The following is an 18,212-nucleotide window of genomic DNA, read 5'->3' as shown; positions in this document are numbered from 1 at the left end:
GCATAAACAGTATTTCATGTTACGTGCAACAACTGTAATGTGCTAGGAAAAGATCTATGATTTCTATCAGTCAAACTCACAAGTACTGCTAATATTGCTATGGTTTGTTGTCTACATTCATAATTGAAGGAAATGCTAAATTTCATTTAATGGTTAGTGAAAATAAAGATGGGATTTTTTTCCATCCAATTTCACAAATTCACCATATGCACAACCTATGACCCAGCAATTCCACTCTTAGGTATACACTCAACAGAAATCCTTGTGTGAAGAATCATGTACAAAAATGTACATAATAGCCAAAAATTGGAAACAACCCAAATAGTCAAAAACAGAATGACATCCAGTAGACAGGGGAATCCAAGAAAGGCAAAATGAAGTCCCAGGAAAACATCTGTGTAGCAGGCCTAAAGATCAAACAATCCTTACAGGAGTAGAAGGGTAGATGACAGGAGGAAATATGTCTCCAAATAGAAAACAAAAACAAAAACTAGTAGATTACCTGATTTGTTTGACCTTATGGAGTATGGCTTTACATCTCTGGAAGGGTTTGGCAGAAAAATTAGTAATAGGTAATACAAGGAAACAAATCAGTCAAACTAACTAACCAAAATAGGAATTCCCTGGCAGTCCAGTGGTTGGGATTCCGCACTTTCACTGCTGAGGGCGCGGGTTCAATCCCTGGTCGGGGAGCTAGGATCCCACAAGCCGCAGGGCGTGGCCAAAAAAATAAAATAAAATAACCAAAGTAATTAATAACTCCAGGAAAAACAAAATGTCATATATGAAAGGAAGCATAATAATGGTATATTATATGTCTCAGCTAGGAACAACATTTATATAGTCATAATAATGTTAACACCGACTTAGGATTAAATGAAAGAAATAAAACTAAATGGGATAAGGGGACGTATATGCAAGAACAAGATGTGGCATTGTGAGTAAATCTTATTAGAAGCACTACTGTTATTTACTTGTGGTTTATCAGTCTGCCATGACTTGAGTGATTAATAACATATACAGTTTGTGAGCTGGAACTATTTTCTACAATAGACATATTTATGACATCATGAAATTCTCCAAAACATGTTTTACAAGCTATTGGAGCTAATACATGCCTAACACAGGATGGGTAAAGACAGGTTCTTTAGCAAAATATTATGAGTCCTTAAGTCCTTATACTAAATGTCAGGGAGGCACAATAGAAAGGACCCCTATGGCTTATGACAAAGAGAAAAGCATAGTCAAATTTACTCTTACTTGGAAATTTGCCTTCAAGATGGTTAAGGTTTCTTATTTAGCTAACAAGGTCTTGAATATTCTCCAGCTTTTTTTTTAATTAGTACAGAGGAAAGTAATCTATAACAAAGCACATATTAAAAAAATAAAACATTACTAACAACAACAAAAAAACAAAGCACATAAATGAACAGAATATCTTAGGTCCAAAAAACTGTTTTTTCTCCATCCAATATTCCATGTCTATTTTTCTCTTTTAATTGAGAGTGGACAGAAGAGACAAATAATTGTATTGTACATTTTCCCTCTCAGATACTTTCTGACTCTACTTGTGTGCCCACACATGCGTGTTTGTGGGTGGCGGTGGCTATAAGAGAACTCAACGCTCATCTTCAATGAAATTCAATAGATAATTCCTTCCTTTGTTTCTATGTGAAACTGAGTGGAGTAGGGGAAGAATTTGGGGAATTAATTAGGCAAGCAATCCTCTGTTTTAATATTTAGGAAAAGAAATCCAAATAACTTTTTAAAATTGTGGCAGAAACTAATCTAAAATTATTTATCTTAACATCATCAAGATAAATCTTTTCTATTTTTTTTCTTTTTTTTTTTTTGGCCGTGCTGCACAGCTTTTGAGATCTCAGTTCCCCGACCAGGGACTGAACCCAGGCCACAGCAGTGAAAGCCTGGAATCCTAACCATTAGGCCACCAGGGAACTCCCAAGATAAATCTTTTCTATTTTGAATACCCTGTTCTTAGCTGGTGACTCTAAATGGTATCATTTTTTTTTAGGGAAGAAGTAGATTTATTTAGAGAGAAACACATTCCATAGACAGAATGCGGTTCGCCTCAAAAGGCAAGAATGACCCTGGGAGAAACACTCCACAGAGTGTGGGCCATTTTAGAAGATGAGAGATCAGTGATTTCATTTTTAAACTCACTATTATTCATTACTCATATGATTATCTGAACCACAGTTTAAAGTATTTGAAACAACCAAAAGGCAAAGGATTTCTAACATCTATAAAGAGAAAACATGAACTACTGAAACCAAGCAGAACCCTGAGGGGCCTTACCTGGGACAGACCCCTCCACGTCCCTCGCATCTGTTTGCAGAAAAGCTTTAGCCTCCTAGGCCTTCCCTAGGGTAAATTTAATCAGAGAAGTGAGAAAATGCAGAAACAAAGGAAAGCAGTCAAGCAAGACAAAATAATAATAGTTTATCCATAAAACAAAGTCAAGGACCTTTCGTTTCTCCTCAAGGGCTAGAGATAATATCCTGAGCTACATCCTTGAGTTGTTTTGCAGATACTAAAACTGCCACCAATTGGAAAAAGTTAACTGCATGCTGACCACCAGCACGGAGACCCCAGACTGGCTGGAACTCAGCAGGTTGATGACTGAGATTCCCAAAACATCACTCTGTTACCTCACCATCAACCAATCAGAGAATTGTGCATGAGCTGATCACACTCCCTCACACTGTCTTTAAAAACCCTTCCCTGAAAGCCATCAGGGAGTTTGGGTCTTATAAGCATGAGCTGGCTATTCTCCTTGCTTGACCCTATGTTGGGCACCTTATAATAAACACTGTACTTTCCTTCACCACAATCCAGTGTCAGTAGATTGGCTTGACTGCATAGGGTGAGTGGACCCAAGTTTGGTTCAGTAACACTATGAGATCTTTTAACATTGGAAGCTTTTTTTTGTCTTTGGAACATTGTCCTACTTGAAATTAGGAAAGTATTAATTTTGAACCATTTTCCCCCTTAGCCTTAGAAGTTTCTGCTTAGTAGCTGTTTACCATACATAAAGAAGAAACACTTCTGGTCATAACTTTTTTGTTTTCTTATATATTCATCTTTGATGTCTTTTTCCCCTTTGGGGTTTTTTATAGCTCCAAATCCCTCAAACCTGAATTTCTATAAGTTCATTATTTCCCTTTCTAATTGTCTTCCTTTACTTCTATATCTATAGAATGTGTTACTGTACTTGTTTAATATTTGACAAAATCTCTTCATATTTTTATAATATAAACATCGTTTTATTAACATTACTGTTGCATCTGAGAATTTACCAGTATTTTTAAGATAAAAGATAACTAATTTTTTCTAGGTTTGTTTTTTTAAAACTAGCAGCCTTGGAGATGTAATTTGGGTTCATGAATCACCTGTATTACTTACTAACCATGTAATTGTGGATTTGAGCCACCAAAATATGTCTTAATTTCACCCACTGCAAAATAGTGAAAGCAATAGCAGCCACCTCATAGGGCTGGTGTGAGGGCTAAACAAGTTATTACACCTAATGTGCCCAGCACAGGGTAAAATTGAGCTTTTTTTCATGATTGTTTCTGTTGTTGTGAGTCCGTAAGTCTTTTGTCTAAACATAATCTCACTCTCAGTACACAGGCTCTTTCTAAGTCCATATTAGAGAATATGATTAACTTGTAATTTTTGTTTGACTTTTATACCCTGTAAATTTATTCCCCTGAGAAAATTATACATTTTCAGGATTTTAAACCTTATTTTATTTACTTACAAGTTTACATAAGTGTGGTATTCTCACTCAGAATCTAATGTCACTCCTCCAAGCCTCAGCCACCAATTTTAAACTGAAAAAAAAATTTTTTAATTGAGAAATTCACTTTTGTTTCCCATGAAACTGAATTGCTTATGTCATATCTTCCATTACCTCTTGTTTTATGTCATCAGTACACATGGGGAATAGCTGGTTAACATCTTTTGTTATAATCCTTGACCAATGGGAAGGTACTTTAAATAATTATACTATGTAATCCTCCTTTTTACGTTGGAGTCCAAAGTTCTCAAACATATCTTTAACTTGGCTAATATATAAAATAAGCTGTTATCCTTTCCTTTACAGATAACTTTAGAATCAGCAGGCACTTATGTGGATTTTTTTTTTTTTGTACTTTACAAATTATCCAACTCCTTTTCTCATTGTCTGCTTGGGATCTGGGTAGTTTCAGAGCTGTTCTGGATCAAGAATTAATTAAAAACAACAACAAACACAACAGCGTTTAAATGAAAGGAACTTTGATCTTGAAGTTGGGTGTTAGTGTTATATTGCCCATTATGCTGGGTGGAGCTGAACATCGGGCAGTCCCACATGATTCCCACAAGGAATTTTATTTGTGAAAGGAGTTAATGCAAAAGGGGCAATACAACTTATAAAAAGCAGTCTGCTCAATGAAGGCCAGGGAAGAATTTTTAAACTAAGGGTTTTTCTCTGTGTATGTGTAAACATTTTCTTTCTGCTTTTCTACGGTGGGGTCCCAACCAAATGCTGAGAATCAATGATGTAAGGAACTTTGAGGAGAGTTTCTCTCTCTCTCTCTCTCTCTCTCCTTTACTCGCCCCCTTAACTGGTGAAAAGGAGCCGTAACACCCCCGCACCTTGGTTTTGTTTTTTTTATTTTGCTTTGGAATAAATAATATATTAACATGGTGCAATAACCAAAAGGTTAAAAAGGCATACAGTAAAAAATAAACATATGAAAAGGTGTTCTACTGCACTAATCATCAGAAAAATGCAAAGTAAAACTACAATGAGCAACCACTACACACCCACCAGACATTAGCAAGTGTTGGGAAGGGTGTGAAGCAATTGGGACTCTCACACACTGTTGGTAAGAGTGTAAATTGGTACAACCTCTTGGAAAACTCTTTGGCAGTATCTAATAGAGTGGAGCATATGCTTACTCTGGGATCCAGCAATTCCACTCCTAGGTATGTATCCAACGTAAATGAATACATACGATCACCAAACAACACATACTAGAATGTTCAGAGCAGCACCCCAAATATTGGAATGGATAAATAAACTGTGGTAGATTCATTCAATGGAATATTATACAGCAATGAGAATGAACAATTCAAAGCTACATACGACAACATAAATGAATCTCATAGTCATAAAAGTTGAGAGAGGGAGTTCCCTGACGGCCTAGTGGTTAGGGTTCTGGGCTTTCACTGCCGTGGCCCGAGTTCAATCCCTGGTCAGAGAACTGAGATCCCACAAGCTGCATGGTGCAGCCTAAATAAATAAACAAATAAAAGTTGAGAGAAGGAAACTCGACATAAAAGAATACATGCTGTGTGATTCAATTTACATAAAGTTTAAAACAAGCAAAACTAATCATTGGTGTTAGAAGTTAGGATGGTGGTATTCTTGGTGGGGGAAGTGACTGAGCAGGAACACCAAGAGGGCATCTGGAATGCTGGCAATGTTCTACTTCTTGATCTCAGTGCTGGTTACGTGAGTGTATTCACTCTGTGAAAATTCATCAAGCTATATGTTTATTATTTGTGCACTTATCTGTACGTGTTGTACTTTAAAATTTTAATTAAAAAGAAACTTCAGGGCTTCCCTGGTGGCGCAGTGGTTGAGAATCCGCCTGCCAATGCAGGGGACACGGGTTCGAGCCCTGGTCTGGGAAGATCCCACATGCCACGGAGCAACTGGGCCCGTGAGCCACAATTACTGAGCCTGCGCGTCTGGAGCCTGTGCTCTGCCACAAGAGAGGCCGCGATAATGAGAGGCCCGCGCACCGCGATGAAGAGTGGCCCCCGCTTGCCGCAACAAGAGAAAGCCCTCGCACAGAAACGAAGACCCATGCAGCCATAAATAAATAAATAAATAAATAAATAAAATTTAAAAACACAAAAAAAACCAGCAAAGTTTCACTTCAATGTGATTCTTAAAAAAAAAAAAAAAAAAAAAGAAACTTCAGGGCTTCCCTGGTGGTGCAGTGGTTGAGAATCCACCTGCCAATGCAGGGGACACGGGTTCGAGCCCTGGTCTGGGAAGATCCCACATGCCGCGGAGCAACTAGGCCCGTGAGCCACAATTACTGAGCCTGCTCGTCTGGAGCCTGTGCTCTGCCACAAGAGAGGCCGCGATAGTGAGAGGCCCACGCACCATGATGAAGAGTGGGCCCCGCTTGCCGCAACTGGAGAAAGCCCTCACACAGAAACGAAGACCCAACACAGCCAAAAATAAATAAATAAATAAATAAATAAATTTATAAAAAAAAAAAAAAGAAACTTCACAGGGCTTCCCTGGTGGCGCAGTGGTTAAGAATCCACCTCCCAACGCAGCGGACATGGGTTCGAGCCCTGGTCCGGGAAGATCCCACATGCTGCAGAGCAACTAAGCCCGTGCACCACAACTACTGAGCCCACGTGCCACAACTACTGAAGCCCACGCACCTAGAGCCCGTGCTCCGCAACAAGAGAAGCCAACGCAATGAGAAGCCCGCGCACCGCAAGGAAGAGTAGCCCCTGCTTGCTACAACTAAAGAAAGCCCGCGCGCAGCAACTAAGACCCAACGCAGCCAAAAATAAATAAATGAATGAAAATGAAATTCCCTTTAAAAAAAAAAAAGAAACTTTACAGTGTGTGGTAGGCAAAATAATGCCCCCTTAAATTGTCTACACCCTAATCCCCAGAACCTGTGACTATGTTACATTATATGGCAATGGGAATTAAGGTTGCTAATCAGCTGACTTTAACATAGGGAGAGTATCCTGGATTATCCAGGTGGGCACAACGTAGTCACAGGGGTCCTTAAAAGTGGAAGGGGGAAGCAGAAGAGAGAGTGAAAGAGACATAGATGAAGCATGGTCAGAGAGAGATGCTATGTTTTTTTTTTTATATATATATTTATTTATTTATTTGGCTATGCTGGGTCTTAGTTGCAGCATGTGGGATCTTTAGTTGCTGCATGTGGGATCTAATTCCCTGACCAGGGATCGAACCCAGGCCCCCTACATTGGGAGCACGGAGTCTTAGCCACTGGACCACCAGGGAAGTCCCGAGAGATGCTATATTATTGGCTTTGAAGATGGAGGGAAGGGCCACAAGCTGAGGAATATGAGCAACCTCAAGAATCTGGAAAAGACAAGGAACTAGATTCTCTCCTAGAGCCTCCAGGAAGGAACTCAGTCCTGCCATCACCTCAGTTTTAGTCCAGTGAGACCTCTGTTGGACTTTTAACCTACAGAACTGTAAGATAATAAATTTGTGTTATTTTAACCCAAAAAATTTGTGGTAATTTGTTGCAGCAGTAATAGGAAACTAATACAGGCGGTGTGAGGAGAGATCAGGTGTTCAGTTTTGGACATGTTCAGAGAATCTGAATGTGTTAGACATCTAAGTGGAGATGTCAAAGTAGGCAGTTGGATATATGTCTGGAATTCAGAGGAGAGGTATGGACTGGTGATATAAATTTTGGAGTTGTCAGCAAAGAGAGAAAATCCACAAGAACAGATGAGACTAACAGAGGAGTGAGTGTAGATAGAAAAGGGGTCTAAGGACTGAGCCCTGGAACACCCAACTCTGATGACTGAAATACAGCAGTTGTTTAAAGCTAGCAAGCACTCCAAAACAGGCATACACCAAGATGTAAATGCAAAGCTAAGTAGGAGTTCAGAGGCAGATACTTAAGCTAGGCTTGTACGAGTGGGCAGGTGCTGGAGGCAAGAGTGAGTAACAGATCCCAAATACAGGGAAATAGCCTTGGCAACAGGAATTAGGAACACAAGCATATGCTTGGCAACAGAAGTGAGAAAATTTAAGAATGGAGTCTGGGTAATATATTCTAGACGTCAGCAAAAATGGGTCCTTGGCCCTGAGCCAGCTTTCTGCCTTGGGTTTCTATTACATCCTTAACTTGGTTCCTGCCTGCTGTGGGTGTCTGTGTTTCTCTCTGGCTTATCATTTACCCTTCTCTCCCACTTCACTTCCTTTTTCCTTAATTGTACATAATAGAGATATAATATGTTCAATTGATACTAACACTTTTTTTCACATTTTAACACCTCTGAAATCAAGATACATCTTAAAATTGATAGTGTGTCATAGTTCAATTGGCAGCATTTTTTTTCTTTCTTTGTATATAAAATAATGGTTTTAGATTCGATGGTATCTTAGAGTTTATGAAATACAAACGCTCTATCATTTAGAGCAATATTTTTCTTTTTTTCTTTTTTTAAGAGAAAGGTAATTTTAAATTTATTTATTTATTTATTTATTTTTGGCTGTGTTGGGTCTTCGTTTCTGTGTGAGGGCTTTCTCTAGTTGCGGCAAGTGGGCGCCACTCTTCATCGCGGTGCGCGGGCCTCTCACTATCGTGGCCTCTCTTGTTGTGGAGCACAGGCTCCAGGCGCGCAGGCTCAGTAGTTGTGGCTCACGGGCCCAGTTGCTCCGTGGCATGTGGGATCTTCCCAGACCAGGGCTCGAACCCGTGTCCCCTGTATTGGCAGGCGGATTCTCAACCACTGCGCCACCAGGGAAGCCCAATATTTTTCTTTTTATTGAGATATAGGCTTAGGTTGGGAAATATCTCTGCAAGTTATGCCTCACCAGGGAAATGTCAATTCTAATCACCCTGGGACAGCTTTTGGAGCTTTTTCTTTTTCTTGAAGCTGCTGCTCTTGCTGGCAGCAGCCTCTTCAGGTCCACTGCTGAGTGGCTCCTCCTTGGAAGAGAATTTCCTCTTTTTCTTTTCTTTTTTTAAAATTTTCAGTACATTAAATTTACTCATAAAAACATTCTAAAATGTACAATTTTTCCTTTTTAACAAAGTATAATAAAACATTAAAAAACCCCAAAACAGAATACTTGACATTTACAAGAGAATTTCCTCTTTTTCTTGGGGACACTCTTGTTTCCTGCCTCTTTAGGGTCACTAATTGGTTCCTTTTTGGGGAAAGATTTCTTCCTCTTGTAAAGACTTCCACTGCCAGCTGTCTCTTCAAGATCACTACTAACCAGCTCCTCCACGGAAAAAGATTTTTCTTGGGTTTGGAGAAGGAGACAGATTCCATTCCATTCTCCTGAGGAGCCCCCTGGGGCTTTTGCTAAGCAATATTTTTCAAATTTTGCATTTCTTTTAATCTGAGGGGCTGAATTTCAATAAAATATAATTTACATGAAATAATATTTGCCAATTTTAAGTGTACAATTCAATGAGTTTACACAAATGTCTGCAGTCATGCAACCACCACCACAATCATGATAAAGAGCATTTTTTATAATTCCAAAAAGTTCCCTGGAGCCCTTCTGCAGTCGAGCCCTTCTGCAGTCAATCCCTTCTCCCCACCCCCGGACCCCCCTGGCAATCATTGATCTGCTTTCTCTCACTATAGTTTTACCTTTTCTGGAATTTCATATCAGTGAGATCATACACCATGTATTCTCTTTGTGTCCTGATTCTTTCACTCAACATAATCGTTTTGAGATTCACTCATGTGGATGGACGTATCGGTTCATTTTTATTGCTGAGTAGTATTTCGATCTATGGATGTGCCACATTTTGTTTATGCATTAGCCAGTTGACAGATATTTGGGTTGTTTCCAGTTTGGGGCTATTATAAATAATGCATAACTAGCCTTTTTAAAAGCGGGAAGGGGGGCAATCCCATCTAAAGCAAGTTGGGTTTTATTTTATTTTCTCCTCCCTGTGGGGCATCAGTACCATGATAGATTCCTTTTACTTTTGAAAATGGTGATGAAGGGCTTCCCTGGTGGCGCAGTGGTTAAGAATCTGCCTGCCAATGTAGGGGACACGGGTTCGAGCTCTGGTCTGGGAAGATCCCACATGCCGCGGAGCAGCTAAGCCCGTGAGCCACAGTTACTGAACCTGCGCGTCTGGAGCCTGTGCTCCGCAACGGGAGAGGCCGCGATAGTGAGAGGCCCGCGCACCGCGATGAAGAGTGGTCCCCGCTCTCCACAGCTGGAGAAAGCCCTCGCACAGAAACGAAGACCCAACACAGCCAAAAATAAATAAATTAATTTTTAAAAAATTAAAAAAAAAAACGGTGATGAAAACAAATCTCATGCATTTTGGTTATAATGATCCTTTAATGTCAGTGTTCTGTGCGTGTTTATTAAGTGTCTGAATCCTAATCAATATAAGGAAAAAAAACTCTAAAGCCTCTGAAAGGACACTTCACAACCAATGATAGAAAATACAAGTCGTTCCCCTAGTGAGGTAAACTTTGGATAACATCGGGTTTATCTGAGGAAAACAAAGCCCACAGAAAGTATCTTTAGATCTGAAAAACACTACACTTTCAAGATTAAGGATTCCATTTACTTACAAATAGGAACCCTGAAACACCTACGACTCCAGATCTCCCGGCCAGAAGCGGGTAAATGCTTTTTTATTTATTTATTTATTTATTTTTGGCTGCGTTGGGTCTTCGTTGCTGCCCGCGGGCTTTCTCTAGTTGGCAGCGAGCGGGGGCTGCTCTTCCTTGCGATGCGCGGGTTTTTCATTGCGGTGGCCTGTCTTGTTGCGGAGCACGAGCTATAGGTGCGCGGGCTTCAGTAGTTGTGGCGCGTGGGCTCAGTAGGCTCGTGGGCTCTAGAGCGCAGGCTAAGTAGTTGTGGCACGCGGGCTTAGTTGCTCCGCGGTATGTGGGATCTTCCCGGACCAGGGCTCGAATCTGTGTACCCTGTATTGGCAGGCAGATTCTTAACCACTGCGCAACCAGGGAAGCCCGAGTAAGTGCTTTGTATGCCGGGATTTGTAGTCCGTGAAATACTCGTCCCAGCCAAGATGGCGGAGTTGCTAATGACTTGCCCCGAGGGAGTCTGGGTCGCAAGGGGATTGGGCGGTGCGGGGATTCCGCGGGCGGGAAGCTAAGACCAGGTGCTACAACCTTTCCACTGAAAGAAGCCGGACGTCCTGAAGTCTCGCGAGATCCTGGCGCGGCCCAACGGAAAGCAGGGCTTCGGTTATCACTAGGGGCGTCTGTTGGGGGCGGAGCTCTGTCCGGAGTGGGCCGGGAGTCTTTAGGTGCCGGCGTAGTGGCGTTTAGGCCGAGCTACCGCGATGAGGAGCGAAACCGTGGCCATGAAGGAGGAGAAGGAGCATAGGCCTAAGGAGAAGCGAGTAACCCTCTTGACTCCCCCGGGGGCCACAGGCAGCGTCTGTGGGGCTTCGGGGGACAGCATCAAACGGGAAGATAAGCAGGATCGGAACAAGGAGAAGAAAGAGGCGTTGAGCAAGGTGTCTGGCCGGCTGTGGGCCCAGGAGAGGGCGGGACGGTTCCAACACCCGTGGAGGATGGTTGGGAAGGGGCTGCCCTCTTCCTCTCCCAGTCTCTTCCTCTGTTTCTTTACTTGAGTGAAAATCGCATCACCCTGTCTCATCCACTCGCCAGAAATGTGGGAGCCCCTCCCCGCCGAGCCCCGGGATGGGAGTGAGGGAGGGCGGGGGGATTCCCAGACAAGAAGGGTTTAGGTCAGAGCTGTGAGATTATAATGGGAGGGGTAGCGATAGTGAAAAGAATGAGGAATTGGAGGGGAATTATTGAATAGTGAAGAGGCCATCACGGGTGGGAGTAGTTTGTGATAGGAATATTAATAGAGGCTCGTTGAGGGAGTGGGTGGGTGGGGGATATTATGGTCTGGGGGCCAGATCGGGTGCATCCTTATTTGGGGAGCAATGAGGGAATTTGTGGTATTCCTTAGAATTTTGAATTCTTTATGCTGATTGAGTAAGGATTTTATTTTAGGATGTGTTGGATGTGGTAGGGAAATATTAATAAATCAAGAATTCATGGCACCCACAAAAGACCAGGGTTGGTTTACTAATTTCTTACCACTACTGAAAATGGGTGATAGAAAATGAGGCGAAAACCTAGTAAACTGTGGGGCTTCGGGTTAACAGAACCTGAGACTTTCCTTGCTCCAGGCAGTTCTCTTTTCTGAGAGTTGTGGGTTTTTTTTAAACTACGTTACTGTTATGTTTGACTAATCATTCTGAGCTTTCTGAACATTCTCTTGGGTTTTTATAAGTGATCTCATCGTTTAAAGGCCAACTTTCTTCAGGGACAGTGATTCAGGTATGACAGAAAATTGATTTGTACTAATTTTATTTTCCTTATTCATTTCTTAAGGTGGTAATACGGAGATTACCGCCCACTTTGACCAAGGAGCAGCTTCAGGAACATCTTCAGCCTATGCCTGAGCATGATTATTTTGAGTTTTTTTCTAATGATACTAGGTAAAATAAATAAATAAAAGAGGGAGGGGGTAAATGAAAAAGGTTTCTTCCATTCTTTTTTATCCTACTAATGTTTTCCATTTGATTTTTGAGCCTATCTTTTTAATATATGCATACTTGTAATTCAGTCAGACACCTGCAAGCACATTGACATAATTGCTTTCCTCCCTGCAGCCTGTATCCTCATATGTATGCCAGAGCATACATCAACTTTAAAAACCAGGAGGACATTATTTTGTTCAGGGATCGTTTCGATGGTTATGTATTCCTTGACAATAAAGGTAAGTCCTTTTAACTGAGGGGGTTGGTTTCTTTGTCATTTGTATGTTTAAGACAATGTGTATATCACAGTGTTTTCTCGATGCCTTCATGGCGTTTCTAAAATCCTGGGTGATAGGATGAGCAACATTTAAAGAGTTTTACACATTTGATAAGCTTATGACAGCCTTATAAATAGATAATATGACTTTTTACAGTCCTCAGGTATTTGTATTAACCTATTATTTCTGTAGTTTGATCAACTGAATGAAATTGCCACAGTTTTCTCCTCCAGTGACTGTTCTTTTGCCCAGTATTAGATGATCTGTTGTTTTGAGTATTTACTAGTTTCAACAGTGATACTGATAAATGACTCTTTAAACTTGTATGACAAATTTTAAATATTTACTTCTCATCTTGCTTCAAGGACCAACACTTATTTAAGTCAGATTCTTTATGTCAATAGTTGCCAGTTGGAGTACTGTTTAACATTCTAAGTTGTATATAATTAAAACATTGAACTTGATGATTTCCCACTTTGTATCCAGGAGTTTATAGGGAAGAAAAACTTCTGCCTTAACTCTCATTTTATTATCTGCTGCTTGCAACATTTAGCCAGAGAATGTCCAAGCTTCCATTTGCCCCTTTTCTTTTGGCTTTGCAATCATAGGTGAATGATGTGTCTTTTTGTTAGGTTATGTTTTTTCAGTATTAGTTCAAAGTTGGTAAAAAGGAAATCTTTGTCAGGGAATATGCCAGTAAAAGTTGAAGGATTGCTACTGTGTTTGTCCAGCTTTTATTAATCCCCTCAAACCAGCTACTTCTCCACTCCAAGTTTATTCCAGTAGATAGCAGTGATTTCCTGGAAATCTGAGTTGTGTTTAACTTTTTTCCTTTCTTTTTTATCCCTTACATTTAAACAAGTGATGGATTCTGTCAATTTATTGCTTTTTAATATCTTGTTCATCTAGACTTATTAATACTTTCACACTTTATATCCTCATCACCTAATGCTTAGACAACCAGTCTCTAACCTTATAGGAGTTTCCATTTTTTTCCACTTTCTGTATAATTTAGTCTTATATTGCCATGAAATTAATCTTTTTGAAAATAGTGACTTAAGATAGCAGTTGTGAAAAAAAGTCCAAATTCCTTAGTCTGGTAGTCAGCATCTTCCATAGTTTGGCCTCACTTCTGTTTTTTTCAGCCTGTCTTCCACAATTTCCTTCTGTTTCAGTCTGGTTTATCTGTTCCTTCTCAAATATATCAATTATTAAGGTAATATGATTCTGCATTCACTAGGATTTCTAAAATCTTGTTTCCTGTGTGACTGCTTTGTGATGCCTAATGGTCAATTCTAGTAATTTATCCTGGCTTATGTTTACATGCCAAAGATCTAAGGATGGAATTTTATACCTTGTATGACATTATTCTATAGCAGGGATCTGGTGTATTTTTCCAGTAGTCACTTGGGGTTTTTTTTTTTTAATTGAGATATAACTCACATACCATAAAATTCAATGGTTTTTAGTATATTCACAAGTTTTGTAACCATTACCACTATGTAATTCCAAAATGTTTTTATCACTTCAAAAAGAATCCTGTATTCATTAGCAGTCATCTCCCATTATCCTCTCCCCCTAGACCCTGGCAACCACTGATCTACTAACTATGGATTTCCTTATTCTGGACATTTCATATGAACTGAATCATACAATATGTGGCCTTTTGTGACTGCCTCTTTTACTTAGTATGTTTTCAAGGTTCATCCATGTTATAGTATGTATCATTACCTCATTGCTTTTTTTGTTTTTTTGCATTATTAAAAATTGTGGTAAAATGCACAAATAAAATTTACCATCTTAACCATTTTTAAATGTGCAGTTCAGTAGTGTTGAGTACATTCACATCGTTCTGCAACCAATCTCTAGAACTTCTTCTTGTAAGACTGAAACTCTGCCTGTTAAGCAACTCCCCATTTCTCCCTCCCCCAGCCTCTTGCAACTACATTCTACCTCTATGAACCACCCTTCTGTCTATGAAGTTGACCATTCTAGGTACCTCATATAAGTGGAATCATAGTATTTGACTTTTAGTGACTAGCTTATTTCACTTAGCATAATGTCCTCAAGGTTGATCCATGTTGTAGCATGTGTCAGAATCTCCTTTTCCAATGTATGTATATACTTCATTTTCTTTATCCATTCATCTGTTGAGGGACATTTGGCTATTGTGAATAATGCTGCTATGAATGTACAAACATCTGTTCAAGTCTCTGCTTTCACTTCTTTTGAATACATACCCAAAAGTGGAATTGCGGGGTCATATTGTAATTCTATTTTTAATTTTTTTGAGGAACCACCATACTGTTTTCCATAGTGGCTGCACCATTTTATATTCCCACCAGCAATGCATGAAGGTTCTAATTTTGCCATGTCCTTGCCAACACTTGCTATTTTCTGGGTTTTTTTCCCCCTTTAATAGTAATCATTCTGACAGGTATAAGATGATATTTCATTGTGGTTTTGATTGGCATTTCCCTAATGATTAATGAGGTAATAGCTTAATCTTTTCATATGCTTGAGCACATAGCATCTTTTCATTTGCTTATTGGCCATTTGTATACCATCTCTGGAGAAATGTCTATTCGAGTCCTTTGAACATTTTTTTTTTTATTAATTTTATTTATTTATATTTATTTATTTTTTTTGGCTGTGTTGGGTCTTCGTTTCTGTGCGAGGGCTTTCTCCAGTTGCGGCGAGCGGGGGCCACTCTTCATCACAGTGTGCGGGCCTCTCACTATTGCGGCCTCTCTTGTTGCGGAGCAGAGGCTCCAGGCGCGCAGGCTCAGTAGTTGTGGCTCACGGGCCTAGTTGCTCCGCGGCATGTGGGATCTTCCCAGACCAGGGCTCGAACCCATGTCCCCTGTATTGGCAGGTGGATTCTTAACCATTGCGCCACCAGGGAAGCCCTAACCTACTTTCTATCTCTATAGCTTTACCTGTTCTAGAGATTTCTGATGTATATTTTCACACTTATAAAATATCAATTTTATTAAGGTATAATTTACATATTAAAATGCATCCATTTTATGTGTGCATTTGGTGACTTTTGACATATTTATACCCCTGTATAATCAGTATTGTAGTCTGGTTTTTTTGTTTGTTTGTTTGTTTGTTTGTTTTGGCCATGCTTCATGGCTTGCAGGATCTTAGTTCCCCCACTAGGGATTGAACCTAGGCCCCTGCAATGAAAGTGCCGAGTACTAACCACTGGACTGCCAGGGAATTCCCTCTGATATATTTTTTAAATGAAAATTAGTTTGTAGATTTTTTCCCCCCACATATCACAATATCACACTTTAGAAGTTGAATTTAAATGAGTATTTTAATTCCCTCCCATATCTTTTCACTAAGTTATCAGTATGAACTGGGGGCTCCTTTGGTAACATGTTGATTTTAGTTGTGCCAATGTGATTTATGCCTGTTGGGAGACCTATTCAGACCACTGTCATCAAAGGAGGCCTAGAGAGTGGTGGGTTGAGTCTCTTGTATCCACTTTTGACATTTTCTTTCTTACAACAAGTATGCTATTTTTTCTAAACAGGTCAGGAATATCCTGCCATAGTAGAATTTGCACCTTTTCAAAAAGCTGCAAAAAAGAAGACTAAGAAAAGAGATACTAAAGTTGGGACTATCGATGATGGTACAGTATAGCTCTAGTTATGTAATGCTAATGCCATGTTTTTTTTAATTTAATTTTTATTTTATATTGGAATATAGTTGATTTACAATGTTGTGTTAGTTTCAGGTGTACAGCAAAGTGATTCTGTTATACATGTACATATATTCATTCTTTTTCAGGTTCTTTTCCCATATGGGTTATTACAGAATATTGAGTAGAGTTCCCTGTGTTGTATATATAGTAGGGCCATGGGTTTTTTAAAAATATTACCTTTGTGGGAATTAAGTGGATTCCAATCTTTTAAATTAAGAAAACATAGGAAATAAAGTTCATGAGAAATGTAATTCACTGATGAAAGCTTTGCTTGTTAGAATGGAGGTGGGTTTCCTCTAGTTTTCACTCTCTTTGGCTAATGGCTTTTCATCCCTTCACCATTAAGCAATATATTTTGACTGTTGAGTAGCAAATCACCTTAGATATATTCATTAGAAGACAATGGGAAAAAATCAGATGTTTCAAATTACAACTCCTTGAGGCCTCTTACCATTTTTATGATTATTTATTTGACTTTTGGTTTCCATTTTTATAAAGAGGAAGAGTTATCATTGAGAGCTGTGATGGAAAAATTTCTATACTTGAGTAACTTAATATAAAGTATCTGTAGTGGCCAGTCCTGTTTTCTAGGCTTTGAATATGCAGTTAACTGCACACATAGTAATTACATTGAACTGAAATACTGGAACTAAAAAACTAAAATAATTGCCATTTACGGTAAACTGGATCCAGATTTTGAGATCTCTGTAATGTGGTTGTGTTGGCTAAGGACTTAGCTGCAATATTTTATGTCAGATTGGCATTTTAGAATCAACTAGTTTGGTTTCCATTATTTATTACTATAATGGGTATTTTATAAGGAAAACACAGAAAAGACTCAACACACAGCTGCTTATTGATTGTATCATAGATTCAGACCATGAAGACTAGATCAAGTGACATGCTCCACAGTACATGCTCCAGATACAACGTAATGACTCAGATGTGTTACCCTTTCTGATGTCGGAGGCATCTAGGAAAGAATTCCAGAAGTTACCATCACCTCTAGTGCCACATCTAGGACATCTGCCCTCATTTATCTGTTTAGAACACCCAATTTTCATATGCTGAGTTTAATTAAAGTGAGGTGTACTGATGCAGAAACTGCTTACATGCTATACATGATAGTCTCTGAAGGTCCCATAACTATAGCTTTCAGTTCTCCCATAGATAATATTTCCTATTTTGTTTAAAGTCTGCTATATTTTCTATTTACTTAAATAATTATTTAGATCCAGAATATAGAAAATTTTTGGAAAGTTATGCTGCAGATAATGAGAAAATGACATCTACTCCAGAGACACTGCTAGAGGAAATAGAAGCAAAAAATAGAGAATTAATAGGTAAGTGGGCAAAAGGAATTAAGGGTAACAGCTTTTTCATCAGAAGACCTGTCAGACTCCCAGTTCTGTCACTTGCTAGCTGTTTGACCATGGGAAAGGCACTGACTTCTTTAAGACTCTGTTTGTTCTACTATAAAGTGCAGATAATACCTGCCTCACAGGATTATGAGAATGCATTGATAAGGTAGGAAAAATTCTGACTTACTTAGTGCCACACAAATGTAACAGAAGTATAAAAAGTTTGAAGACTCATATGGGACCTTAAGATGTTGGTAAGCCTTTGAAAATCAATTGGTGTTTTCTAGTAATAAGCTCATATTCCTAAAAAAAATTTTGACCTGAAAATGTCAAAAAATGAAGTTAGTTACTGCAAAATTGAAAACCAGTTGAGAAATTCTAGCTTGGATGTTGGTTTTAGTAGTAAGTTGTCACTACTATATCAGCTCTAAACATAAGCATAGCCTCTGACCCAGGATTTCCACTCCTAGGAATTTATCCTAGGAAGGAAGTATGCTTTTCAAAAAGCTAGCTACAAGGTTAGATAGCATTGTTC

General features: G+C 39.4%; 1 protein-coding gene across 5 annotated transcripts in view; it reads left to right on the top strand.

Annotated features, from left to right (window-relative positions):
• The window catches only part of UPF3B (UPF3B regulator of nonsense mediated mRNA decay), a 42,561-nt gene that overhangs the window by 16,378 nt on the left and 7,971 nt on the right, over nt 1–18,212 (top strand). For 2 of the 5 annotated variants that reach the window (XM_059911863.1, XM_059911861.1), the window contains 3 exons: nt 12,456–12,562; nt 16,146–16,244; nt 17,549–17,659. In XM_059911863.1, the coding sequence (XP_059767846.1) occupies nt 12,456–12,562; nt 16,146–16,244; nt 17,549–17,659 (317 nt within the window). Of the gene's footprint in view, nt 1–10,936; nt 11,283–12,174; nt 12,282–12,455; nt 12,563–16,145; nt 16,245–17,548; nt 17,660–18,212 lie in introns of those variants that run through there. The other 3 variants (XM_059911859.1, XM_059911860.1, XM_059911862.1) reach the window with 3 other exon arrangements.

Source organism: Balaenoptera ricei, chromosome X, assembly GCF_028023285.1.
Source record: "Balaenoptera ricei isolate mBalRic1 chromosome X, mBalRic1.hap2, whole genome shotgun sequence".
Classification (NCBI taxonomy): Eukaryota; Metazoa; Chordata; class Mammalia; order Artiodactyla; family Balaenopteridae; genus Balaenoptera; species Balaenoptera ricei.
This window is presented reverse-complemented; position numbering and strand designations above follow the sequence as displayed.